Genomic DNA, 14,374 nt, shown 5'->3' on the forward strand with positions numbered 1-14,374 from the left:
CCTTCTACACTGTTACATTTCTGACATTTATTGAGTTCTCCAACACCCAACTGGGCACCATTGAACATCACAGTTTCCTTTGACTATAGACTCTACCATGATACAAATACCAAACATATTTCAAGGTTATTGTAGCTATTTATCTTGTTCTGGTTCATACAAGTTTTGTAGTTACCGGGGGGGGCTCTGTATTTTTCTAATACAAATGTTTCTTTTTTTTTCTGCCATTGCACAATGGTGTAATGTGTTATCTGCAAGGGGCTTATATGTTCTACCCGTGACTGTGTGGGTTTCCCCCCCAAACCCCAACTGCATATGATAGGGACCTTAGATTGTAAGTTCACTGGGGCAGGGACTGATGGGAATGTGATAGGGACCTTAGATTGTAAACTCACTGGGGCAGGGACTGATGGGAATGTGATAGGGACCTTAGATTGTAAGCTCACTGGGGCAGGGACTGATGGGAATGTGATAGGGACCTTAGATTGTAAGCTCACTGGGGCAGGTACTGATGGGAATGTGATAGGGACCTTAGATTGTAAACTCACTGGGGCAGGGACTGATGGGAATGTGATAGGGACCTTAGATTGTAAACTCACTGGGGCAGGGACTGATGGGAATGTGATAGAGACCTTAGATTGTAAGCTCCACTGGGGCAGGGACTGATGGGAATGTGATAGGGACCTTAGATTGTAAGCTCCACTGGGGCAGGGACTGATGGGAATGTGATAGGGACCTTAGATTGTAAGCTCCACTGGGGCAGGGACTGATGGGAATGTGATAGGGACCTTAGATTGTAAACTCACTGGCACAGGGACTGATGGGAATGTGATAGGGACCTTAGATTGTAAGTTCACTGGGGCAGGGACTGATGGGAATGTGATAGGGACCTTAGATTGTAAGCTCCACTGGGGCAGGGACTGATGGGAATGTGATAGGGACCTTAGATTGTAAACTCCACTGGGGCAGGGACTGATGGGAATGTGATAGGGACCTTAGATTGTAAGCTCCACTGGGACAGGGACTGATGGGAATGTGATAGGGACCTTAGATTGTAAGCTCCACTGGGACAGGGACTGATGGGAATGTGATAGGGACCTTAGATTGTAAACTCACTGGCACAGGGACTGATGGGAATGTGATAGGGACCTTAGATTGTAAATTCACTGGGGCAGGGACTGATGGGAATGTGATAGGGACCTTAGATTGTAAGCTCCACTGGGGCAGGGACTGATGGGAATGTGATAGGGACCTTAGATTGTAAACTCCACTGGGGCAGGGACTGATGGGAATGTGATAGGGACCTTAGATTGTAAGCTCCACTGGGACAGGGACTGATGGGAATGTGATAGGGACCTTAGATTGTAAGCTCCACTGGGACAGGGACTGATGGGAATGTGATAGGGACCTTAGATTGTAAACTCACTGGGACAGGGACTGATAGGAATGTGATAGGGACCTTAGATTGTAAACTCCACTGGGGCAGGGACTGATGGGAATGTGATTGGGACCTTAGATTGGAAGCTTGTTTTTGATCAAATAGGTCCAAATTCGGCCGAATTCGAATCTTACGCATACAAGTAATAGATCATTCGATCAAATCAAAGTTTTCCCCCAAAAAAACTCACATTTTTCAAAGTCCACGAATTGACTCCAAATAGATTATAGGAGGTCCCCCATAGGCTAAAACAGCAATTTGACAGGTTTTAGATGGCAAATGGTCAAGGTCAGATTTCTAAAGAGACAGTACATTATGAATTTTGATATTTGAATTTTTGAATTTTTTTCAAATTCGATTCGAATTTTTTTCTAAAAGTCATAATTTCGACTTCATAATTATGAGATTAAAAGTAATAATTATGACAATAAAAATCATACTTATGACTTTCAAAAGTCAAAATTCATCAGATTTTTTTCGCTGGCCCCAGTGCTCTTCCATAGAATTTCGTATGATTCTTCCCATTGCCAAATTTGAAAGCAATAGATTCATTAATACATAGATTTTTCAGCTCTGAGATGACATCATTTTTCACTGGAGGATTAGGTTCAATCCACTTTTTTATTTTATTTTTTTTATAACGTTTTTATTGATTTTTATAACATAATAAAATTTGTTTCCATTATGCATATCCATACAGAAAAGAAATAATGTTCTCAACAATTGTTCATCAATATATGGTAACAATTTTAACTTTCAGCGCAAAAATAAGTTTATGACCCTATGAAGGATTTTGTGGGTGTATGGCCAACAATCTGTTTATTTGATAACTGCTGGGGGGTGCAAAATCTAGGGGCAGATTTATCAAGGGTCAAATTTCGAAGTGTAAAACTCTTCGAAATTCGACCATCGAATAGAATCCTCCGACATTCAAATTCGGAGGATTTTATTCATCGAACGATCGTACTTTGAATTGTATGATTCGAACGATTTTATCATACAATTTTCCTGAATATAAAAAACTTTGCTCTGGAACGTTGGCCAAGTATTGAAGTAAAAGTTTTTTTTAAAGAGACAGTACTTCGATTATCGAATGGTCGAATAGTCAAACGATTTTTACTTCGAATCGAAGTCGAAGTATATTCAAAGTCGTAGTATCCTATTAGATGGTCGAAGTATTCAAAAAATTACTTTGAATTTCGAATTTTTTAACTTTGAAAATCACCTCGAATTCACTTCGACCCTTGATAAATCTGCCCCCTAGTCATTCTTGGTCCTGTTGCCAGATATCAAGGTATGCGGACGACTCCATGACAAGTGGGTGTTCTCTTAGAGGCAGATTTATCAAAGGTCACAGTGAAAATTCTAATTAGATTGAAAGCAATGTTATGTCGATTACTAAGGTTCGAATTCGCTCTAAAGCGTACCTATTAACCCGAAAAAACTGTTACAACTGTAAAAGTGGTCATTTAAAAAGAGCAGAAATATAACTTTTTATTAGAAAAAAAATGTACAAGAGGAAACAGAGGAAGTTTTAAAGCAGATTTATCCAAATTAGATTTTTTTGAAAAAAGAAAATAGAAACCTGAAAAATCTGAAATGTGCACTTATTTAAGGAAGTAAGTGCCAGGCAGGCATGAAACTTGTAAGGCTGTTATATAGTAAAAACGTTTTGGCCTGTACATTGAAGTTTTTGCAGAGTGTGTTTTTACAGGGATGTTGTAGACTTGTTCTATCCCTACTACTTTCTAAAAAGGGTGGGGTGGTCCTGAGGAAGAATACAGAAGATCTGTGGCCAGAACGTTTACTAATTAGCTACAGGATCCTAGTCTCTATAAAGGAAAACTAAAGCACAACAACCTTACGTTTGTGGTTCTCTACCAGCCCAAGGCAACCACAGCCCTAAAGTAGGGAAGATCTGTGTCTCCAAAGATGCCCCAGTAGCTCCCCATCTTCTTTTCTGCTGATTCACTGCACAGGACAGCTGTTGGATGAGACTCAGTACTCAAGTACTCAGTTGTGGGCCTTCGCAACAGTGTGGAGGCAGGGAGTTGTGCAACGACAATCTAGCCCTGAGGTCTCACACACTCATTCCCCCTCTAGGCAGCAATATCACTGGGGACCCCTCTAACACTGGTGGAGCCCACGGTTGCTCAGATATATAGCTCTAAGCTAGCTGTCTTTCTTAGAGATTCTACACTTATCTGGGGTTCCGCTCTTGACTTCCTTCCGAAGTTTCTGGCAAGAAGCCCTTGGAGCCATGTTGCTTATCAATATATATATTAATACACTGCCACCTTGTGGCTAAACTAGGAAAAACTAAGCATCATTCTTTGACCCAGGAAGAGGAGCATTACTCCCTCCATAAATAAGGGGCCCTTCAGTGGCCAAACTTTAGGGGTTTGCACAATACAGTTGTGTTCAGAATAATTGCAGTGCGACATCACTAACCTGATCAATCACTGTTTTTGGTAGAAATTCTATTTCTATATGGCAAATAATTTACTAGTAGGTGTAGTAGAGTAATAGAAACCAACAGACCCAACAACAGTCATGTCATGTATACTGATTCTGTGTCATTGACTCATTCATTGTTCCACATAATAAGAACTTGTTCCAAATAATAGCATTTATCCCTTTATACCAGGGATCATGGATCAGTTTGAGTCCAAATACTTGAAGAGCTCATGTTGCCTTATGTCCAAGAGGAAATGTCCTTGAAATGGGGGATCAACAAGACAACGAGCCAAACACACCAGTAACTGAGCAACATCTTGGCTCCACACCAACAACACTGACCTTATGGAGGGGCCCAATCCCCTTAATCCAAAAAGCAAGAAATGCATTTGGAATTGTGGGACAGGTTGTTGGAAGTTGGTGGAGTCCATACAACACAGATGTGCAGCACAAACACTGTTATACAACTCAATATTAGTTCAGTCATTCAAAGGAAAACAACAGCTTCAAACATGTTTCACTTAATACAGTCAATGAGTTGGGAAAGAAGAATAAAGGCTATTTTTTGGAACAACCAAATATTACATCTTCTTTACTTTTTAGTGAATAACACAAATGTGATCTGTTTTTCTTCATGTTGTGATTTGGAATAGAATGTGCAGTGTTTCCAATGCATTTGTGTGGATGGAAATAAAACCTATTATAAGGATTTTGAGCTTTATTCACTTTTTAAACGCACTGTTGTTATTCTGAACACAACCAGAAATGGAAAAATTATTTTTATCAGCCTTCTACACTGCTATAAAGAAGCTGATCCTTAATGCTGGTGCAGTAAGTTCAGTATATAATATATGATGATTCTAATCATATTAATTTTTTTAGTGTTTAGTTCTCCTTTAATAATATTGCCATAATCTTATAGGTTTACAAATCCTAAGTGGGTTTATCGTGATATTTCTATGAAAACCCATGTCACCCCCCTCAAAATAATGGCTATCCAGAAGTCAATACCAAGGGGAGCTAAAGAATATCAACCTCTGGATAGGACTGTTAGCTCTTAGGCCTCAAACACCAGCTCCCACTACCAAGACTAATTCTAAATGCAAATGCTATTGGGCAGATACTGGGTCCACATTAAAGTGTTAGTCCACCATTGTTATAAATATTAAACTTTCCACTTTTCTGGGAACCCCCCGACCTTCCACAGTGTTACGCAATATATTTCCTCACCCAACAAAGTAAGAGAGATGGGAAAGAATCATAATTACATCTAAAGACATATTGTTGGAATTCTTCAGCTGGCAATGCTGGAAATGCGTGGGGAATTATTGGTCCTTCATGAAGACGTATCGCAAGTCACAAGATATCAGTTTAGTAGGATTTTAGAGCTGGCGGTTTCTGCATTAAGTCTTCCTACACTGCCCACTATGTACTAAATAAGGTATGGGATCAATTATCAAGAAACCTGTTATCCAGAAAGCTCTCAATTACAGAAAGGCCATCTCCCATAGACTCCATTTTATACAAATAATTCAAATTTGTAATTATTATTTCCTTTTTTTATTGTAATAATAAAACAGTCGCTTGTACTTGATCCCAACAAAGATATAATTAATCCTTATTGGAAGCAAAACCAGCCTATTGGGTTTATTTAATGTTTTCATGATTTTCTAGTAGACTTAAGGTATGAAGATCCAAATTACTGAATGATCTCAGATTCCAGTCCATTCCGATTCACAGGTCCCATACCTGTATTAAAGTTAATTTAAAACTATGAAACCTCCAGCAACAGGCGCATTTGGGGCCCACCGGGTTCCTAACCTCGGGGGCCCTATGTGAATGCGTAAAAAACCAGCGCGGTGTGCGTATGCGCAAGAAACAGATCACTGTGAGCTTGTGCAAGAATCAGAGCACCACGCACATACGTGAACGTTCATGCACAGCAATACACATAGTTTTTTTGGTTTTGCCCGAAAGAGGAGCAGGTCTGGGGCCCACCGTAATTTTTCCAGATGTCCCGCCGGCCCAGTCTGACCCTGCCCAGCAACAACGTGCATTATATGTATGTGACTGAGCGGTAGAACTGTGTTCACTTATCCTTTGCTCAGAAACTCTAGACCATCAAGGAAGCCTTTAAGTTCTGACTCATACCCATCCTTGAATCCTTTTCCTATAGGCTCAATGACAGCTAGAATCATAAATTCTTGGTCTAACCCACACTGTAGGGAATCAGTGTTAGGTTTTAATTGGTCTTGGCATGGAGGCTATGGTGTAATTACAGAGGAAGCAGACCCTGTGGTTGCAGGGGGGGGGCGAGGAGGTCCCATAAGGCCCTAATTAATTAACAATTTCAACATACTGTATATTGGTAAAAAAGGACCCTAAAATGATTTTGTTAATTTGTGGGGCCTAGTAACTTCTAGTTATGCCACTGCATGGAGGCTCTCCTGGATGGTTATGATATATGGATCAATAAGGTGGCCTGAATCTGAGCCTTTTTCAGCAGGATTTCGATTGTGCCTAACGCAAGTGCCTGGCTGAACCGAATCCAAACCCAAATTTTACATAACCAATTGTTTTTTTTTCACTTGTTTAATTTTGTCTCCATGATTTTGCCAGTTTGTATATCAACTTAAGCTTCCTGTTCAGTTTAGCCAAAACCTTCATAGAAGATTCGGTATTTAGCCAAATACAGAAATATTGGGTTCTGTCAGGTTCATAAACGTCCCAGTGGTCACAAAACAGATACAGTGGGGGAAGGGGGACCTAAATAGACTTTATTGGCCTAGCAAACTTCTAGTTACACCACTTACTGTATATAGAACGAAGCGTTTGTGTACGAATGAGAAGTAGAATAAATAGAGACCGTAGGAAAACATATGAAACTCATTTATTTCCAAATAAAATCCAGTTACACATACACGGTCTCTCATCACAGCCTAACTAAACAAGACAAGAATGAATACTGTGAATACAGCTTTGGAGGGATGACCATTTCATATCTTGGTGTTACAGGGAACACCATGTTTCTGGTGGCAATGCCAAGACAGATTATGAATATTCTATGCCCCATAAACATAAATCCATTCCCGCTGGTTGCTATCACATTCTGGTCCATAGAGTATTTATCATCAACAAAACTTTCAGTGCAAAGTCAGCACCAAAGAAGAATGTAAAGTCCAATGATTGATGCAGTTCTAAACCTTGATCGATGTATGTAGCATTTTATTCGCTGTCCTCCATCTGTTGTTGATCTACAGATCCTCCTAGAATCTTGGAATTTTCTGTTCAACAACAGATGGACAATAAGGAGACCCCGCTCTATACCATTGCTGGTTCAACACAGGATCCTGGAAAAAGAGAACATCCCATATACAGGTCAATGCATAGCACCGTTCTCTAATGACTTGAAGGTGGAGATGCTTTTATTATGGGGTCCATTGTAATATGGGACTCCCATATTTAATAGTGAGATTTCACATTTCATTGGAGCTATGAATGCCCAAGAAATGGGTATCTACTTGTATCGAGGAGGACATTTCTACAAAGCTCCATCGAATCTGCTCCAGGCATGTTCAAGATCATTAACAGAATAACAAAAATCTGTGTTCCACATCTGCATTCTTCATCAGTATCTACTGCGGAATTGGCCTGGAAAGAGATTCGTTTTAAAGCCGAGAGATGCTCTGCTCATTTTTATTTTGTTAAGACTGTACTGGCCAAAAAGATCAGGTTTCCCTAATGGCAAAAATAGGATGGGTGGTCCAAGAGAATTAGTACCAGAAAATGCTTAAATAAAAAGTAAACATTGTTATAATCTTTTATAAATTAGATTTCTAATGAAATTTCATATTCAAATTTCAGATATAACCATGAATCTGTGCGCTCAGTTCAGTAGCTACCCCTTACTGATGATTCTTTCTTTGATAGAAATAATTTTAGTTATAATAAAAAGTACCCTATGCAATTAACGGGAAGGGATGATGGCTTGGCATTAGTAGATATTCCAAAAAAATGTGAAACGTAGCGTTGGAGAAGAGTGATGTGAAGGAAAAGTAGCGTTGGAGAAGAGTGATGTGAAGGACCAAGTAAGACAGGGAAACAGTTGGTGAAGAAAAGGTAGAGCAAGTCAACATTCAAAGGCAGAAGGTTGACCAAACAATGCATGGCACCACATACAAATAGGGCATTTAAATTGGATTATATTTGTGATAAGATTGGGACTGTCAAAAGCACCAGTGCAACACAAACTACTTCTAAAGAAAACCACATCCATTATGCCACACTGAGGTAGACTTTACTAGGACACCTGGTTGGGTAAGTTAAGTATCTTCATGTGGGCCAAGACGAAGAACTTTAAGTCAGTTAGGTTAAATGTACAAAGCACTAATTACTATTTAGGCTACTTTTATCAAAAATCCCATGATTGGAAATGTCAAGTGAGGAGCAAACATTTTCACCAAGTTTTGCTATGAAAATTGTCGAGCATCAAAAGTTGGTCAGTGCGTCAAAAACATTTTGTAGCCCATAGACTTCAATGCATTTAGGCAAATGTTCGTCATTTCGCGAATTTTTTGCAAATCGAAACAGGTCAGATTCGCCCATCACTAGAAATGTCCAGCTGTTCTAGAAAGAAATATTCATGGTCTGGATACAAACAGATCACCTCAAATACAATACGTCATCTGGTGACCTTCTCTATAAACAAAGAGGAGTGACTGAGGCAACACTTGAGGTTTTGTAGTCCTCCTTTTTCATAAGTTATGGCAGTTGAAACAACTCAATACTATTATTTGCAGTACCACCTCCCACCAGACGAGGTAAAAGACCAGTTTTTTTCCTTTGGTACAACAGCACCAGATCTTATTTGTTCTGTAGACACAATGCAGATGCTTGAAATGAAATTAATCTTGACTCAAGCATATCTCACAAATGGAACAGTCCTAGAACAAAGCTTGTCCTTAAGATACGATCAAAAACAGTTGTGTATGAAACTCTATAGACTAAATGGGCTAACCAAAGCAAACCGAAGAACTTTCCTACATTGATTTCTGTATCGAACTAATCATTTCCCACTTATTATCTTCACATTATGTAGGATTTACAATATCAAAATGACTAAAACAAGTACCATGGGCCCATTCATAAAACTAGCGTTCTCAAAACTGTAGTGGTTCGTGAGCAGACCAGCCCATGTAAACATATCGGTTGGATCTGATGAATTGTCCACATTATGAAATGTAACCATTTTGTGTCGTCACTAAATGGAGAGCCCCACTTTTATCATAAAAATGCAGCGACTCAAGCAAGAATGAAACCCCGGGAGGGGAGAAAGTGGACTTTTTTCACTTTAAGTTCCTTCAGAGGCCCAGGTTTTAGCAAAGGGCCCCATGTTCCCCATAACAAGAGAATATAGGAAAACAGCGATAGTTATAAGAATGTCTAGGACATCAGAAAAACTGACCTTCAGACTGAGCCCCCTTGGCCATTATACAATCCCACTGAGGGGGGGGGATCTTGGGAATGCTGCTATAGAGGGACCTCAAGACATGCTCACTTTCAATAAGGGGCAAAGAAGAAGGATTTATTGGAAGCAGTACACCTCTTCTTCTTCATATGTTGAGTGCTTCCTGAACGCAAGTTGCCTCTCAATGGATATATATGAGCTAAAAGACCCACTGTGGTCCCCAATAAACTTGGCAAGACTACTATGGCTTGGGAAGCCGGTGTTCAGCAGGAAGACATTCTACTGTTGTGTTCCAAATATCTCTGGATAGACTTAGATTGCTGCAGTTGTTTGACTTGCCATTAGTTTCACAGTGATGGAGCAAATAGCTACATCTTTACTATTCATTATGATTGAGACCACGTTCTGGCTTGAGATGACCACAAGTCTACAAAATGCAATTGCTGATGCCATAGTTGCTTTCAAATTATTAGTGGAGGCATGAGGCAACCCAAGCAAAGGGTGAAAGAGCAAGTCTTCTTCTTGGGGAACAGTCACAATACAGGTGTCTATTATCTATGGGCTGGCCAAAGAGTATACCCCAATCTACTAACCAAGCGTAGGTTTATAGACTATACCACTAATGCTCATGGCATGGCATATTGAATGATAAATGCAAAATTAGTCAATTCAATTTCTATGATACATGGACCTAAATGATGAGACCCATATAAATATAGAAAATCTGGCAGTTCAGTTAATAACCCTGTGGCACACCAGGAATAGTAATGAATGACTGAATGTAGATTGCAAGTATTGAGTATTTTGGCATCCACAATTATTGCCTGGAATTACTCAACAGTACATTTTCAGCCAACTATTGTCATTCCAGAGCTTTTCATTCTACCAGTTGTCAATGGGAAGTGACTAACCAAATGTTGGTATCTACTAGAAACATCCTGATGTTCCCTTATAGTTGCCCCTCGCAGATGTGAAGGAGTCGAGTGTTTCTCAGGCTGATGCATTCAACGTTCTCCCTCCAATCCGGAGGCATTTTCTCGCTTGCGTTCTGTTCTATTCACAAACACACACAAAAAACACATTTTCTACATATGTACATTGTCACAGTCCCAATTCTACAACCAAAAAACGAACCATTATAGCAAAAATAAACAAAAACTCCTGTCAATAAAGTAGTCCCATAAAATATCTCTGTCTCGGAAAGAAAAGAAAAAAAAGCATCAGCCAAGGGAGTTTCCAAAATTCTTTATAAACAGAGATGGTTCATTTCATTTTGTTTTTCATCCCTCTGTCCCTAGCTCGCGTGCAGCTTAGCGTCTGTCGAAGGGGTAACCGCGTTGTTGGAGAACCCATCGTAGCGGTTTTCAGAACATAGAGAAAGATCATCTGCGGTGTCCATGCTGTTGTTGATCTCTGAAAAGGCAGAAAGAAAAAAGAAATCGCAACAAAAAATTTAATTTCGAAAGTAAAAGCTATGACTTTGTTGAAATGTTTACATTTAGGGGGTTGTTTACTAAAAGTCAACTTTTTCTCACTTTAGCAGGCCCGGATTTGCGGCAAGGACGCATAGGCCCGGGCCTAGGGCGGCATGCCGCCCAGCCGCATTATGGGGACGTGTGCGTCCCCATTCAATTACAGCAGCTGCGCCGGCATTTTTTCGCCGGCACGCTGGGAAGGGGAGGTGAGGTCGGCGCTAGGACCGCGCGGCCGCCTAGTCGGAGCGCACGGCCAAGGGGCGCCCGATATTGAAATCCGGTCGCTGCACTTTAGTTAAAAAATTTCAACCAAACTCCTCTTAATTTACCAATAAAAATTCTAAAAAAAAAAAAAAAATCAACGTCAATTTGAATGGTGCAACTTTCTTCGAATTGCTGCATTAAAAACTCTACTTTATAGAATTGTTCCCCCGAAAACTCGAATTTATCAGATTATTGAAAACCAGCGAGAATCCTAAAGTAAAAAAATATATTCAATCTGCCATTGACTTCGACATGATTTCGACAGGTTCTAGCTGGAGTATTTTCAGATTTAAATTTTTAGCATCTCCAGAGCATAATAAATGTAGAAAAATGAGTTTTTCTCCTATAAAACCTCCAACAGAAAAATTCAGGCTTTAAAAAGGGCTTTAGTTCCTCACATCTTTATGCAATCTTTTTGTTCAACAGATGTATAATTTTCATTTTTGTTTTTAAAAGTTCATTAAGTGCTTTCAATTCTTGAGTTTGTTGAAATTTTGACTTTTAATCTCACAAGGATGACTTAGAAATTTAAATTTTTTTTTTTTAAAGACAATTTTATAACCTGACTTTTTAAAAAATATTTTTATTGAATTTCATTTAAATCTACAACTTTCCTTCGGGTTTTTGAAAATATAATTTAAAATTTGTGCGAGTTCGAGTTTTTGCGCAAATAAATTCGAATAGTGGCAAAAATTCAAATTTGAACCTTGTTAAATCACCCTGTTAGTGGCAACAAGATGAGAGAGTTTTGAATGTAAAAAAGTCAAATTACGACTGTTGAAATCTTGACTTTGGGAGGCCGATTTATCAAGGGTCGAATTCATGCGAGTTTTTTGAAACTCTAATGAATCAGATTTTCTTCTAAACTGAATTTAACCGACCTGAAAACTCAAATTGAGTTTTTTTCTCCGAAGTCAGGAAGGCTACAAACATCTTCAAATTGGTCACTGGACCTCTCCCATTAACTTATACATGAATTCGGCAAGTTTTAGGTGGCGAATAGTTGAATTTGAACTTTTAAAGGGCAAGACTTTGATAAATCTCAAAAATCAAATTCGAATTTTTTAAAAAAATTCCGGTTTTGATACTTCACTAGTCGAGTTTGACAATTTAGACCATAAAAAAAAATTGAAAATTGGAATTTGAATCGGATTCTCTCTTTAATGGAAGCATTTGGTACTCGGGTTGTTCTTGTATTGCACCATCTAGTTGTGAAACAAGAGAAGGCAGTTTATGAAATAATCAATTTACTCTTTAGTATCTCACTCTCTGCAACCTGTTGGTCTTAAAGCTTTCTTCATGCCGAGAACTGGGTCAGATTTTGATTGACCTATAGGTCTAATATGTCTTTTAGGTGGGTCTCCCTTTCCTAGTAGATGATGACGGTACTACCCCTCCCCCAAAGGATGTTGATCAAAAACTCCAGATTGCCGAGTGTGGGACAGTGAAGAGTAATTTGATTATTTCATAAAAGTTTCTTATTTCAGTGTGATGAAGCTTATATAAAATAAAAGTGTAAAATCAGATTTATACTAACCACAAGTATTTGATATCTATTAGTGATGGGCAAACATGACCCGTTTCACTTCGCCACAAATTTGCGAAAAGGTGAAATTCGCCAAACTGCATTGAACTCTTATTTTGACAAGCGACAAATTTTTCTCGACACGCTGCATTTTTTCCCCCCAACCATTGGGAGTCATTTTCGTTCATCGCTAATATTTTTCAATTGAAAAACATTCAAAACTCAAAAGAAAACAATTAGACTTTCCGCATTCAAGCTATTGGATTTTTCATGTTTTTTTACACGATTCTATTTTTTTTAAAAAAACAAAAAAAAACAGTGAACTAACGAGATTTTGTGGGTTTCTGAATCAAGGTATTTCGTCAATATACTAGCGACTGAGGAATAAAAAAAATTGTGGTCCAATTTTGTTTAGCGATTTTTTTTAAAATCGAGTTTAAAAAGAAAAAATTGAATTTGAAAATGAGTGAGTGGGCTCAGGCCCCAGTGCATGAAGAGAGAAAAATACCTGAAAAGATGAGTTTTTCCTTCATGATCCGGACGTCCCGGCTGTTCCGGCGCACGGCGGCGCTCAGCATAATTTGCTCGGGGTTATATGTGCGGATACTGCCAAGTCTCCACCTGTAACAGAACACAGGCATGAACATCCCCTGAAAAGGGTTATGGGCCGAGTACGTTACACAAACTATAAGCCACAGTCATTCTCAGACACCAGTTTTTTAATGGAATAATTCAGGCATAATTGAATAATGGAATAATTCATTATTAATGGAATAATTCAGCCTCAGTTTAGGATCTAGTTCTCAAACTGGTTATTTGTCCCTTCCCAGACTTTCCCAGGGGGGGTTCCAAGCTCACAGATTAGATCCCAACCCTGGCTTGGACTCATGAACAGTGATGAGCGAGTCTGTCCCATTTCGATTCGCCGTAAAATCCGTAAAACAACGGAAAAATTTGCAAAAATGGAGACAATTTTGCATAAACAATGAGAAATTAGTGGAACCCATTGGGCGCAAACATTTTACATGCACACATTTTTTTGTTTGCATGAATTTTTCCGTTGCGAATTTTGGCAGCACATTCTTTAATAAAAAAAAATTTGGAATTTTGTCGCGAACCCATGTGATTGCTCAATTTACAGAATTCTTTAACCTAGACATGGGCTTAGAGCGCCCTCCTAGTATTTCATCCACGATCATTGCAGGTCTCTTTCAAAACTAAATTTGGCTACACTTTTGCATAAAATTAAAATCCTTCAATAACAATATATTTTTCTAATAACGTGATGCATTGGGTGATCCTCCATCGTTTTTGGTACAGGTATTGGATTTTGTCTGGAATGCTTTGGGCCTGGAGTTTCCAAATAACAGAATGGTGTTGCCACCAATGTGAATTCATGCAGCTTAATTTCCAAATACAAGGTTCTGTGTTATTATTTAAAAGAAATCGATCAAAAAATAAGAATGGTTTTCTTAATCAAGGAAATTTGGAAAACTTACTTGGAGAAATAAATGACTTAATTAAAGACAAATTCATAATGAACATTTATCCAGGGCTGTCCTTACACAACAAAACACTGTTGAGTTTCAAAGTTAAGCTTTTTGGGTTTGTTTTGCCCTTTAAGATTGTTTTCTCAATTTTAGAGCGAAGTGTGAGCAAGACAGCAGAGGATCATGGGAGATGCTTATGATCACAAGACCATGAGGTTAATCAATATTTTCTATTTAGGACTAGATTCAAGGAACATT

General features: G+C 38.8%; 1 protein-coding gene across 2 annotated transcripts in view; it reads right to left on the reverse strand.

The window, feature by feature from the left end:
• Positions 1-6,769: 6,769 nt before the first annotated feature.
• gdpd5.S (glycerophosphodiester phosphodiesterase domain containing 5 S homeolog) overlaps positions 6,770-14,374 on the reverse strand; it is a 127,382-nt gene continuing 119,777 nt past the window's right edge. For both annotated transcript variants that reach the window (XM_018250411.2, XM_041584618.1), the window contains 2 exons: positions 13,135-13,247; positions 6,770-10,775 (listed from right to left, as the gene is read on the reverse strand). In XM_018250411.2, the coding sequence (XP_018105900.1) occupies positions 10,657-10,775; positions 13,135-13,247 (232 nt within the window). In that variant the 3' untranslated portion in view covers positions 6,770-10,656. The remainder of the gene's footprint in view (positions 10,776-13,134; positions 13,248-14,374) is intronic.

The sequence above is a fragment of the Xenopus laevis genome, chromosome 2S, assembly GCF_017654675.1.
Source record: "Xenopus laevis strain J_2021 chromosome 2S, Xenopus_laevis_v10.1, whole genome shotgun sequence".
NCBI lineage: Eukaryota > Metazoa > Chordata > Amphibia > Anura > Pipidae > Xenopus > Xenopus laevis.